This window comes from Emydura macquarii, unplaced genomic scaffold, assembly GCF_026122565.2.
Source record: "Emydura macquarii macquarii isolate MOO-44397 ecotype Brisbane River unplaced genomic scaffold, CSIRO-AGI_Emac_v2 contig_915, whole genome shotgun sequence".
Taxonomy (NCBI): Eukaryota; Metazoa; Chordata; order Testudines; family Chelidae; genus Emydura; species Emydura macquarii.
In genome coordinates, this window is record NW_027131052.1 from 440,545 (window position 1) to 453,213 (window position 12,669).

General features: G+C 57.3%; 1 protein-coding gene across 4 annotated transcripts in view; it reads right to left on the reverse strand.

Annotated features, from left to right (window-relative positions):
* TLN1 (talin 1) overlaps window positions 1-12,669 on the reverse strand; it is a 122,952-nt gene that overhangs the window by 45,451 nt on the left and 64,832 nt on the right. For 3 of the 4 annotated variants that reach the window (XM_067543528.1, XM_067543527.1, XM_067543529.1), the window contains exons 8-18: window positions 9,363-9,423; window positions 8,564-8,668; window positions 8,095-8,250; window positions 7,662-7,763; window positions 6,979-7,055; window positions 3,435-3,615; window positions 2,279-2,392; window positions 1,887-1,995; window positions 1,145-1,353; window positions 926-1,024; window positions 671-721 (exon numbers count right to left, since the gene is read on the reverse strand). In XM_067543528.1, coding sequence (XP_067399629.1) covers window positions 671-721; window positions 926-1,024; window positions 1,145-1,353; window positions 1,887-1,995; window positions 2,279-2,392; window positions 3,435-3,615; window positions 6,979-7,055; window positions 7,662-7,763; window positions 8,095-8,250; window positions 8,564-8,668; window positions 9,363-9,423 — 1,264 coding nt within the window. The remainder of the gene's footprint in view (window positions 1-670; window positions 722-925; window positions 1,025-1,144; window positions 1,354-1,886; window positions 1,996-2,278; window positions 2,393-3,434; window positions 3,616-6,978; window positions 7,056-7,661; window positions 7,764-8,094; window positions 8,251-8,563; window positions 8,669-9,362; window positions 9,424-12,669) is intronic. The other variant, XM_067543530.1, reaches the window with a different exon arrangement.

A 12,669-nucleotide genomic window follows, 5' to 3' on the forward strand; every position in this document is an offset into this window, starting at 1 on the left:
GGCGTGAGAGTCTATGAACGGAGCTACGTGCCTGTCACTCTGCCTGACCCGGCCCCTTCGCCCGCAGCACAGACGACAGCTTCAGGGCCTCGGGCCTAGAATGGCTCAGAGGCCAGCGTCACCATCACACTCGGCCCCGCGCTCCCTGCTGGCTGCCTCTCCCCAGCTGTCTCCTTCATGGACTCCCGCAGCCCTCTCCTTCCTCCCAGTACCTCTCAGACCATGTCCTGGCCTCAGCTCCTTCTCCCTCCGCGCCAGCCCCTCCCAACCCCACTGGCCGGGCTCCCAGCAGCCTGGGGAGGCTCACTGCGCAGAAAGTCTGGGGGCCTCCGAGAGCGCAGCCCCCGAGCTTGAGTGCAGGCAGGAAGGCTCTGCTGGCCTGGAACAGCCAGTGCTGGGGGAAGGGAAGGGTCCACTGCACCAGAGGGGACGAGGATACAGGGGAGTTGGGGGGGCAGCACTGCGGATTTGGGGGCGGGGGCAGTGCGGCGGGGGTCACCGGAGCAGAGCGACCTGAGTGCATGAACTTCCGAGATTCGATTTCAGGAAAAGCAGATTTTGACAAGTTCGCGTCCCAAAGAACCAGCTGATTGTGTTCCCACAGGAAGAGCGGGCCCCGCCCTGAGAGGAGGGCTGGGAGACCCGAGCCACGCCCTCGCCCCCTCTTTACCGTCTTTGGGTCTGAGGTGGGCAGGGTCCGAGCGCGGCGGCTCTCTGGGATCTGCACGGGAATCCACAAGGGAAGAAGCGTTATTCTGTGGAGGCTCTGGCTGGGGGCAGGACCGGCTCTGCCACCCTTGTGCCCTGGGAGACAGCCCGGCCTGCCAGCCTCCATGCTGGGAGAAGGGACCAGAGGCCAATCCTGGGACAAGGTGCTGACTGATCCCGTTAGTGCCCACCCCTGGCCTGGGTGGGCCTCACTCACCTGGAACCGAGGGTTGGTCTCGCTCTCTCCAATCTGCTGCAGCAGCTCCCCGCTGGTCTGGCCTACGGTGCCAGCCGCCTGCAGCAGGTTCTGGCGGGGCTGCAGGGAACCAAGACAAACACACAGGGTTAGGTCCCTGAATAAGCCCCGAGGCCCACCCCACAACTCCCCTCCCCCATACGGTCCTCTTTCCCCCTTCCCTCCCGGCCCCCCCCTCACCTCGGCACTGGCTGGCTGCGCAGTTTTCAGCAGCTCGGAGACAGCGCCTGCCAGGTTCTTGGCTGCCTGTAGGAGCTGCCGCCCATTTCCCCCTTCGTCCTCCATGAGCGCGGCCAGCAGCTTCACGCCCTTGGACATCTCGGTCAGGTTGGAGGAGATGGTGGTGACGGCGCAGCCCACGGCCGTGTAATCCGTGTCGGCCGGGTCTCCTGCACAGGGAGCAGCATGCAATCCACACGGCCAGGGCAGCAGCCGCGCCCCAAGGAGACAGGGGAGAGCCCAGCCTGCCCCCAGCTCAGCAGCTGCCCCACACCACCCTGGAAGCTAACCACTGGCCCAGAGGATGGCCCAGGCCTGGCGCGTAGCTTGGCGGAGCGTGGCTGGGGCTGGGACCAGCACGCTACACTCACATTCAGAGCGGAAGAAGAAGGCTGAGCTGGTGCGAGGCAATGGGGTGCTTAGTGCCTCAACGGGAGGGAGTGGCCTGGAACCCGAGGGGGGCCCGGGGTACAGACAGGGGTGCAGAGAGAACCAGCAGCAGGACAGGGCCACGGCAGGCTGTGGCAGTGTCCAGGGACCCAGCCAGCACTGGGCCCTGGCAGGCTGGGAGCTGCACAGATGCCGGGGGGAAAGGGCAGACAGTCTGAACCCCAGGGCTCCAATCTCGGGTCGTGCCAGGCGCAGAGATCCAAGCGCCAGGCCTGGGCAGGGCCTCCCGCTGCAGCCCAGCCCCAGCACACACCTGCAGTCAGGTTCACCACAGAGGCAGTGCCTGCGGTGATGGCATCCACCTGCGAATGGATCTCGTGCTTCGACTCGTCCATCTTGTTCTTGCGCCAGGCTTTGGAAGCCTGAAAGACGAGAGCAGAGTCAGCCTAGGGACCTTGCACAGTGAGCAGGGGGACCCACCCCCAGGGAGCTGGTTCCTCCTCAGCCCCATGCCGGAGTGGGGGGATCCAGGGCCCCTTGGCCTGCCCGTCATGGGACAGACTCCTCAGAGCAGAAGTCGCTCCCAGGGACTTCCCGTGGGCAGACAACTCCCAGAACAATGTCATCCCCAGCAACCATGTCCCCTTCCCGTATACACGGCGCCAGCCCGGCCAGGCTGGAGGGGGGTGGGAATCAGGCACTCACGGCATCCTGCCCGAGGGGCGGCAGCGTTTCAAAGTCATCCAGTGTAGCCTGGGCCGCGTGCACGGCCTGCATGCTGGAGTTGATGGTGCCGGTCAGGGCCTGCTGCGCCGAGGTCTGCAAGACAAGAGGTGAACTGGCTAAGGGCACTGCAGGTCGGGCACCACGCAGCAGCAACACGTCTGCGCTATGCCAGCTGAGCGGCAGGAAAGCAGCTGCCCACATTGAGCCTTTGGGCAGGTGCTTCTGCAGAGAGGACACGGCCAGCGCTGCATCCTCGAGGCAACGTGCAGCCTGGCAGCCACTCCCCAGTGACGGGAGGAAACGTGACCGGCCCAGAGCCTCCCAGCTGGGTGGGCCAGTGCATGGCCTCAGAGGCTGCCCTGGGGTACAGCGAGGGTGCTGCCTCAGACAGCTCAACGAGCCTTACTAGGCAAGGCCAGCACCTCGGACCAAGGCCTGGGGAAAGCCCAGAGCCAGGCCCCTGCCTGGACAGACCCGGCAAGGAAAGATCTGAAGCTGTGTTTGACACACGTGCCTCGGTCAGCGTCCCTGCCCGGAGGGCGACGTCCGGGATCACAGGCATCTCAGTGCTAGCCACATCCTGGGCCAAAGGAGTCTGTGCCCTGCCTCACCCAACCCCCTCCAGGAACAGGGTACCAGATGACCAGGGTCCCGGCTGGACAGCAGGAACACACTCTGAACACAGATGGGCAAGAGACAGTCCCTCCGCACACATACCCGCTGCTGCAGAGCAGTGAGGTAGGGGCTGTCAGCTGGGGCAGGGCCAGATCCCGCAGGCGGGGACATGAGCAGCTGGCAGTGCTGAGCGGGACGCGGTGCACAGCTGCAGGGAGCTCAGGTTGGAAGGACCCGAATGGCTCCAGGACTACAGACGGGGGAATCCAAGGGCCGCTGGCCCTGGGGACAGCTTCCAGACACTGGGCTTCTGGCAGTGATTGGGAGGCATGGGGCAGCGCAGAGAGAGATGGAAAAGCGGTCTGTACAAGGGATGTGGGAGAGAACGCACAGGGGCAGTGTGCCAATGCCATGTGACCTCAGCCCAAGGGAGAACGGCCCATCCCCACACACCCCCGGAGTCAGCCAAAGATGGGCAGAACCTGCTCTCTGTGCTGGATGCTGCAGAAGCAGCTCTTACCAGGGGGGGCATGTGCCCTCGGTGCATCTGGCCACTGGTGATCTGCTGCTGAGCCTGTGGCATTGTGCCAACCTGGAAGTTCTCTGGCCCGCCAGCCCCGGAGCGCATGATGGCAGGCAGGGCTACTGAGCCATGCTCCACCTTGCCCACCCGGTTAAACTGCTGCTGCAGAACAGTCGACCTGCAACAGAATCACAACCACGGCTACGGCTCAGACCCGAGGAATTCAGATTCCCAGGCCGGAAGGGACCACGGTGATCGTCAAGTCTCAGCCCTGCATTACCCAGGCCAGAGAAGTGCCCTGAGTTAGAGCAGTTCTTTCAGAAAAACGTCAATATCGGCAGTGATGGAGAACCCATTGTGACCCTCCGTAACCTGTTCCATGCCTCATTACCCCCGTCAAACCACGCACCCTATTTCCAGTCTGAAGGTGTCTAGCTTCAACTTCCAGCCATTGACTTGGCTTTTTATGCTGCGCCCCCCCTCGCCCCCACGCACGCGCCTGAGAGCGGATCCACGGTCGAGGCCGGCAGCTGGGCTAGAAGTGGAACCACGCTGGGGCCGGGAGCCAGGGGCTATGGCTGAGGCTGGGTTGGGGCAGGGCTGTGAGCGGGGCCGGGAGGCGAACTGCAGCTGGGCCAGGAGCCAGGAATGGAGCTGCGGCTGGGGGCAGAGCAGAACCGGGTGGCGCTCCCTCCGCACCCCCTCGTGGGGGCTGGCTCAGGTCCTGCCATGCCCCCCGAACATTCCTCTGCGACCCCCTATGGGGGCGCACCCCACAGTTTGGGTAGTTCCTCTCCAAACCCTCTCCAATTTATCCACACCCTTCTTGAATCGAGGACACCAGAACGAAACAGGATTCCAGCAGCGGTCACGCCAGTCCCAGACACGGAGGTAAAATGCCCTCTCTGCTCCTACTCAAGATTCCCCTTTATGCATCCCAGGCTTGCATTAGCCCTTTTGGCTAGTGTCACACTGGGAGCTCATGTTCAGCTGATTATCCACCATGACTCCAACATCTTTTCTAGAGTCACTGCTTCCCAAGTTACAGTCCCCTATCTTGTAAGAATGACCTACATTCTTTATTCCTAGACTTATATGTGATGAAGTGGGAATGTTCTATAACATTTTTATGAGTCCTGTTTGTGCCTCAGTTTCCCCTATGTGCCGCATTGTGACTCAGTGGGTGGAAAAGGACTGCTTGCTCTCAGAGCTGCCTAAGGCCTTGTCTACACTTGCACTTATGCCGTCAAAACTTTTGTTGCTCAGGGGTGTAGCCCCTCAACCTCCTCAAGCAATATAAGTTTTGCCAGAATAAGCGCTTTTGTACACAGCACTATGATCAAGGGAAGTGATTATTCCCCTCTATGAGGCCACATCTGGAGTACTGTGCCCAGTTTTGGGCCCCCCACCAGAGGAAGGATGTGGACAAACTGGAGAGAGTCCAGCAGAGGGCAACGAAAATGATTAGGGGGCTGGGGCACATGACTTATGGGGAGCGGCTGAGGGAACTAGGCTGGTTTAGTCTGCGAAGAGAAGAGTGAGGGGGGATTTGATAGCAGCCTTTAACTACCTGAAAGGGGGTTCCAGAGAGGATGGGGCTAGGCTGTTCTCAGTGGTGGCAGATGACAGAACAAGGAGCAATGGTCTTAAATTGCAGTGGGGGAGGTCTAGGTTGGATATTAGGAAAAACTTTTCCCTAGGAGGGTGGTGAAGCACTGGAATGGGTTACCTAGGGAGGTGGTGGAATCTCCATCTTTAGAGGTTTTTAAGGCCCAGCTTGACAAAGCCTGGCTGGGATGGTTTAGTTGGGGTTGGTCGTGCTTTCAGCAGGGGGCTGGGCTAGATACCTCCTGAGGTCCCTTCCAACTCGAATCTTCTATGAAGACAGTGGCGCAGAATCAAATCTAAACCTCTCTCTACAATCTGGGTTTGCTCAGAGTGTGCCCATATGAGGCACTGCACTGTACGGACTCCAAGGGAATTACATCATAGTTATAGTTCAGTCAGGTCATTTCTTCTGTCCTTAACACACCATGCCTCCAGAGATGTTTTCCTTTGTAAGGGAGAACTGCCCTGACAAGGGAATTGACTAACTGACCAAACAGATGGTCCTACATTTTATGTTGTTCTGACTGTGTGTATTTAATATCGCATCTTTGCTGGATTAACCGATTTTGAAGTAGAATAATAATTCACCAGTTTTCTCCTTATAGTACTTGATTCATAATTAACTGCTTTAGAGACTTACGACATTTACATGAGATACTGAGATTGACTGTGAACCATCTCCCAAACTACAGATTGTTTTCACCCGACGGGATATGACAATACATTTGTAACAGTTTTCCTATATATTTTATAATTGTGGCAGTATATGAATTAAATTCACAATGGGAAATGGGTAATTTTATATTAAACATTTTAAATGATGAATTGTGATACGTTGTGCATTAGTAAAGAAATCTGAAATTACACACTACACGTATTATTGCATATCCAATTATTGGCTTCCCAATTTACCTACCTTCCAGGGCTTGCTCAGCTGAAGGGAACCCACCTCGCTCAGTAAAAGGAGTTTAGTCACTGTGTAACAGTGCAATTCAAACTGCCATTAATCGTGATTTATTTTTTTAATCTCATGATTAATTTTTTTTTTAAACTACTTGACAGTCCTAATTCAAACCCATCCTGTTTGCTTGTGCTCAGCTTCCCAAGTGATCTCAATTGCTGTCTAAGGGACCTGTCCTCTACACTATCTACTGCTCCCCCAACTTTTGTGACATCTGCAAACTTCATCAGCGATGATTTTATGTTTTATTACAGGTCATTAAATAATGTAGGGTCAAGAACTGGTCCCTGGGGGATCCCACATCTGCTCCATGAAGATTCTGTTTAGCATTGTATTGCGAGATCTATCAGTTAGCCTGTTTTTAATTCACTGCATGTGTGCTGTGTTAATTTTTATCACTCGTTTTTTTAAAATCAAAATGTCAGGTGGTACCAAGTCAAGGAAGTCTAAGTACATCACATCAACACCGTGATCTTCACCAACCAAGCCTGGAGACTTAACAAAGGTATCAAGTTAGTCTGACAGGAGCTATTCTCCACAAACCCCTGGCGATTGGCCATTATTATATGGCTCTCCTTTAACCGTTTAGTAATCGAGCCCCTATCAGCCGCTGCATTATCTTGCCCAGGTTCAATGTCAGGCCAACAGGCCTGTAATCGCAACTCATGACAGGGAAGAGGCGCTCCTGCCCCGCTCTCCTACAGTGCCTCCTGCTGGGAGAAGCCAGGGCTGGAGTAGCCAAGCGCTCCCGCCCCACTCCCCACCGCTCAAGGACCTGGCAGCGCTCACATTCAGCACAGCGAGTCTGGCTAGGAGAGCTCCCTGTTAACACTTACTGTAAAACAACCTAGGACTCTGGAGGTTTAGTATCTGATATGCAACCCACCCAGCCTCCCTGCGAGCCCACAGCCAACCCGGGGGCTGAGATCTCCTTCCCTAGAGCCCTCCCCTCCCGTCTCCCAGATGCCATACTTCTTTGGGGACACAGAGTCTTCCAGCATGGTGGATTCCTCATCCCCCTCCAGCCCAAAGTGGTCTTTGCTCTTTTTCTGTGGACAGAGAGAGAGAGTCCATCAGTCAGCATCAGCCCCTGGGATCCCCTCCCTCTGTGCGCTGGAGTCCCCAAGAAGAGGGCGAGGCGACACAGCCTTGGGACAGTCCCAGCATGCCCTGCTGGGCAGGTTGAGGAGGCGACAGGGAAATTCTACAGATACTGGGATCATCCTTGTGACTGCACGGAGGGCGTGTGCGCATGGGAAGCTGCTGCCTTCCCTGCCTGGCCTCAATGCAGCAGCCACAGCTCTGCTATTCCTGACTCCTGAGCACTAAACTGGGCAGCTGGGGCCTTCTCAACAGGCACCACCACTGTCCCACAGCTGGGACAGCCTCAGCCCCTGCCCCTCTGCCCTGTGCTGCAGCAGGACTTGCGCCATGGCAGTCGCAGGAGCGCAGCAGAACGGGACAAACCCTGGCATTTCGGTGCAGCTGCCCCCTGCTCCTCCCCGCCACCTCCTGGCAGCACTGCCCCTGCTGGCTGCTCTCTGCCGTGGGGCCCCGACCCCGAGCCCGCACAGCCTCCCCTCTGTGCACTCCTCCCTTGCTGGCCCAGGACATGCTCTCCTGCCCCACCCCACCCCACCCCGTGCCACACTCACCTTTTTCAGGATGATGTCAATGTAGCCAGCGATAAGCTGGGCGATCTGCTCCCCCTCCGTCGTCTGCACTGAGTAGTACCCGTCCTGGTAATCCCCGAAATCCTACAGCAACACAGCACTGGGCAGCACAAGAGCCGGGCACCCGCTGCCCTGCCCTCGCCTGCACCTCAGCTCCATGCCGAAGGTCTTGCTCGGCCCCTCACTGAACCCACGCGCCCAAGGGCGGAGGGGGAGCCGGAGGAGGGGACCTGAAGGCGGGGGAGGTCTGGGAGGCAAGGCAAGGCATGGCCAGAGGTGTCGGCGAGGGGGAAGAGTCCAGGCCTCAGCCCGATGAATTTCTTGGCAGACTACTCCGCAGCACTGGATGTGGGTGCAGTATGGGGGGGGAGGCTGGAGGATCAGTGGGGCAGGATGCTGGGGGGCAGGGCCTTACCAGGGTGAAGCTCTTGGGGGAGGCAGCCCAGCGTTTGATGTTGGTGAGGTTCCACTCCTGAATCACCTCCTTGGTTTTCTCATCCACACGCATCACACACTCCTTGGTGATCCCCAGCAGCCGCGGCACCAGCTTGTTCTTTCCCTTCATCTTCTCCTACGCACCAGGACAGGGAAGGGTTACAGCTGCCCCAAAGCAAAGCCACCTCCCGGGGCATGGCAATGGCCCAGCTGTGAGAGCACAGCCTCAGAGGGCCTCACTCAGCTGGGTGATGCCCAAGGCCCAGCCCCTGAGGCTGACAATGCCCAGGGACGAAGGGCGAGAAGGAAACGAGAGAACGTTTGAGTGAAGAGGGAGACGGGGGAGCACTGAGGGGCTGCGGGGGACGGGACACTGACAACTGGCGAGGGGGGGGGGGCGGGGAGGTGGGGACAGGAGGCCCGGGGTGCGTGGGGAACCGCTGTCTCACCTTGACCAGGAAGAAGGAGACTCCATAGGTTTTCAGGGAGCGGGCGAGTTTCACGTAGCGAACTTTGGCCTCAATCTCACTCATGTTGCCACAGTTCTTGTGAGCCTGAGGGAGCAGAGCCAGTCACCCCATGGCTCCCTCCAGCTGTGCCCCAGCCTGCCCTGCCCACCACCATTGCTCCTGGCCTCCCCTGCCATGGCCCTCTCAGACACCATCCTTGTGCCACCTCTCCCATCTTCCCCCAGCCCACCATGAGCTGCCGCTCACAGCAGCTGTGCTCGCCAGCCTGAATCACTACCCAGCCGATGTATCCCATATCCCACGCCCCTCCCCGACACCCCTCTGCTATGGCCCCCCACCCAGCAGGTGTAACCCCGCCACGATCCTCCCCCCCGCTATCGCCCCCCCAGCAGGAGTACCCCCCCGCAACAACCCTCCCCCCTGCTATCCGCCCTCTCAGCAGGCGTAATCTCCACCCCCTGCTATGGGCCCTCCCAGTAGCTGTACCCCCTGTTCCGATCCTCCCCCCTCTGCTCCAGGTCCTCCCGGCAGGTGTACCCCCAACTCCCTGCTATGGCTCTCCCAGGAGACACCAGGCCTCCGACCCAGCTACAGACACACACCGATGACTAAAGCGCACACACGCCCCAGCTGAGTGGCTGCCGGCTCCTCTCCTGGGCCTGGGCCAGGGGCTGCAGCCTTGGGCGAGGCGAGGATCCTGGCTACACCCAGGCCAGGTGAGTGGAGCCCAGCCCAAGCGCAGGCAGCACCCTGCCCCAGCCCTGCCCTGCACACTCACCATGAAGATCTTGCGCTCGCCCTTCTGCTTGATGTACTCCTTGGGCAGGAAATCCTTCAGGCTGCAGGGGAGAGCAGAAAAACGGTTACCTGCCTTTTGTAACTTGTTCTTCGAGATGTGCTGCTCCTGTCCATTCCAAGTCGGGGTGTGTGCGCTGCGTGCACAGTCGTCGGGAAGCTTTTCTTCTAGCAGTACCCGCTGGGTCGAGCCAGGCGCCCCCCGGAGTCGCACTGCCATGGCGCCGTATGTAGGGCCCTGCCGACCCCCCGCCTCTTCAGTTCCTTCTTGCTGGCTGGCTCGGACAGCGGGGCAGGCGGGCGGAGTTTGGAATGGACATGAGCAGCACATCTCGAAGAACAACGATTCCAAAAGGTAGGTAACTGTTTTTTCTTCTTCGAGAGCTTGCTCATGTCGATTCCAAGTAGGTGACTCCCAAGTTAACCCCAGAGGTGGGGTCGGAGCTCACAGAATCGCGGATTGGAGCAATGCTCCCTAGCCGCTTGGGTGATGGTATAGTGTGATGTGAACGTGGGGCTTGATAACCGTATCGCTGCCCTGCCGATTTCCTGAGTAGGGACGTGTGCCAGGAAGGCTGCCGAGGATGCCTGTGCTCTTGCGGAATGTGCTGAGAGTGCGGGGACGGGGTTTTTTTTCAGGTCATAACGTCCTAATGCAGGACGTGATCCATGACCAAATCCTCTGTGAGGACACCGGCAGGCATCTCATCCTATCTGCTACAGCGATGAAGAGTTGGTCCGATCTACAAAGCAGCTTCATCCTCTCTATGTAGAACGCTAGCTTCCTTCTGATGTCTAGGGAGTGCAGGCTCCTTTCCCTTATTGGCATGTGGCTTAGGGAAAAAAACAGGGAGGAAGAAGTCCTGGCCCATGGGGAACTGGGACACTAACTTCAGTAGGAAGGCTGGATGAGGGCGTAACTGTACCTTTCCTTATGGAACACTGTGTAGGGGGGTCCAGAAGTTAGGGTCTTGAGTTCAGAGACCGTCCTTGCTGAGGTTATGGCTACTAGGAACGCCACCTTCCATGAGAGGTAGAGGAGGGAACATGTTGCTAGAGGTTCAAAAGGAGGTCCCGTCAGTCTAGACAGTACTAAGTTCAGGTCCCAGGTTAGCGCTGGGCGACGGACCTGCAGGTAAATCCTGCCCAGTCCCTTAAGGAAGCGGGTCACCACTGGGTTGGAAAAGACTGAACGCCCTTGCGAGCCTGGTGGTACGCAGAGATTGCTGCTCGCTGCATCTTTAATGATGAGACTGCCAGGCCTAGCTGCTTTAGGTGAAGCAGTCCAAAATGGAGGGTACCGGTGCCTGCGTTGGGGGCGTTCCCTTCTGCAATGACCAGAGGGAAAATCTCTTCCACTTGGCCAACCATGAAGCCCTTGTGGATGGCTTCATGTGACCAAGGAGGGCTTCTTTGACGGGCTCCGAGCATGTTGTTTCCATGGTGTTTAACCATGAAGGTTCATGCTGTAAGATGGAGGGACTTTAGGCTGGGATGCTGCAGGAGACCGCGGTCCTGAGCAATCAGGTCTGGCGTCAACAGCAGAGAGATCGGCACAGTCACTGACATCTGCAGCAGCAGTGGGTAGCAATGTTGCCGAAGCCAGGCTGGAGCTATAAGGATGATGGATACTCTCTCCCTCCTGATCTAGAGTAGGATCTTGTGGACAAGTGGGAAAGGTGGAAACGGTACAGGAGTCGACCCTCCCAATTCAAGAGGAATGCATCTGTGATCAAGCCCAGACTGTGGTTTAGGAATGAGCAAAACTGTTGGCAATTCCTGTTGATTCTCATCACGAACAAGTCTACTGGGGAACTCCTCGCCTTCAGAAAACAATGCTCGCAACATCCAGTCAGAGGGACCACTCATGACCGTAGAACGACCTGCTGAGCCAGCCCGCCAGCCCATTCTGTGTCTCTGGTAGGTAAGATACTTCTAGGTGGATCACGTGGGCTATGCAAAATTCCCACAACTTGAGAGCTTCACAGCACAGGGAAGGGGAGCATGCTTCCCCTGCCTGTTTATATAAAACATTGCCGAGGTGTTGTCTGTCTACACCGCTGTACACTTGCCCTTTGTATGGGGGTGGAATGTATGTCAGGCCAGTTGGACTGCCCAGAGCTCCCTTACGTTGATGTGGAGAGCTCTGACTGGGAACAGAACCCGTGAGTCCTGTGGGAGCCTAGGTGTGCACCCCTCCCCAAATCTGAGGCATCCGTGACCAGCCTCAGTGACGGTTGTGGCTTGTGAAATGGTACTCCCACGCAAACTGTACCTGGATTGACCCACCAGCGGAGTGACTTGATAACTGCAGGTGGAAGTGCAAGTACCTTGTCCAGACCGTCTCTATTCGAGCAGTACACCAAAGCCAGCCATGCTTGGAGAGGTCTGAGTTGAAGCCTGGCATGTTGCACTACATAGGTGCAAGAGGCCATGTGACCGAGCAACTTCAGGCAACTCTGCGCCTTTGTCACAGAGAAGCGTCTGAGGTTGTCTATGATGAGCGCATGCTGAGGAAGTGGGACTCCAGCAGAAATGCCCTGGCCTGGACAGAGTCCAATGTGGCTCCTATAAACTCTATCCTCTGAGTAGGGGATAGAGTCGAGTTGGGGACATTCAGCAGCAGCCCCAACTCTCCAAATGTTGCCCGGATTAGGGACACGTTTGTCTCTACGTGGGCCTTGGAGCAACCTCTGACCAACCAGGCATCCAGGTACAGGAACACCTGAACCTGTCGTCATTCGAGGAACGCGGCGACCACAGCCATGGACTTTGTGAATACCCTGGGTGCTAGAGACAGTCCGAAGGGGAGGACTGAGAACAGGTAGTGAGTGTGTTCACTAGGAAACTGAGGACGCTCCTGTGATGAAGGATTATTGATATGTGAAAACAGAAGGAATGATGGTGACCAAGGAGACCACGTGAAATTTCAACTTCCTCATGCATTTGTTGAGGTTTTGCAGATCTAGAATTGGTCTGAGACCCCACCCCTTTGGAATTAAGAAGTAGCAGGAGTAGAACCCTTTTCCCCATAACTCTCGTGGCACCTCCTCCACTGCCCCTGCTCTTAGGAGCGTCTGCACCTCTTGTATAAGAAGTTGCTTGTGAGAGGGGTCCCTGAAGAGGGATGGGGGTGAGGAAGAACAGAATTGGTTAGAATATCCCCGTTCTACCGTGTGCAGTACCCAGCTGTCTGAGGCTGTCTGGGCCCAAGCCTGATAGAACTGGGACACGATTCAAAAAACGGGGATAAGGATCCGGCAGCTGGACTGATAAACCTCCTTTGGCCG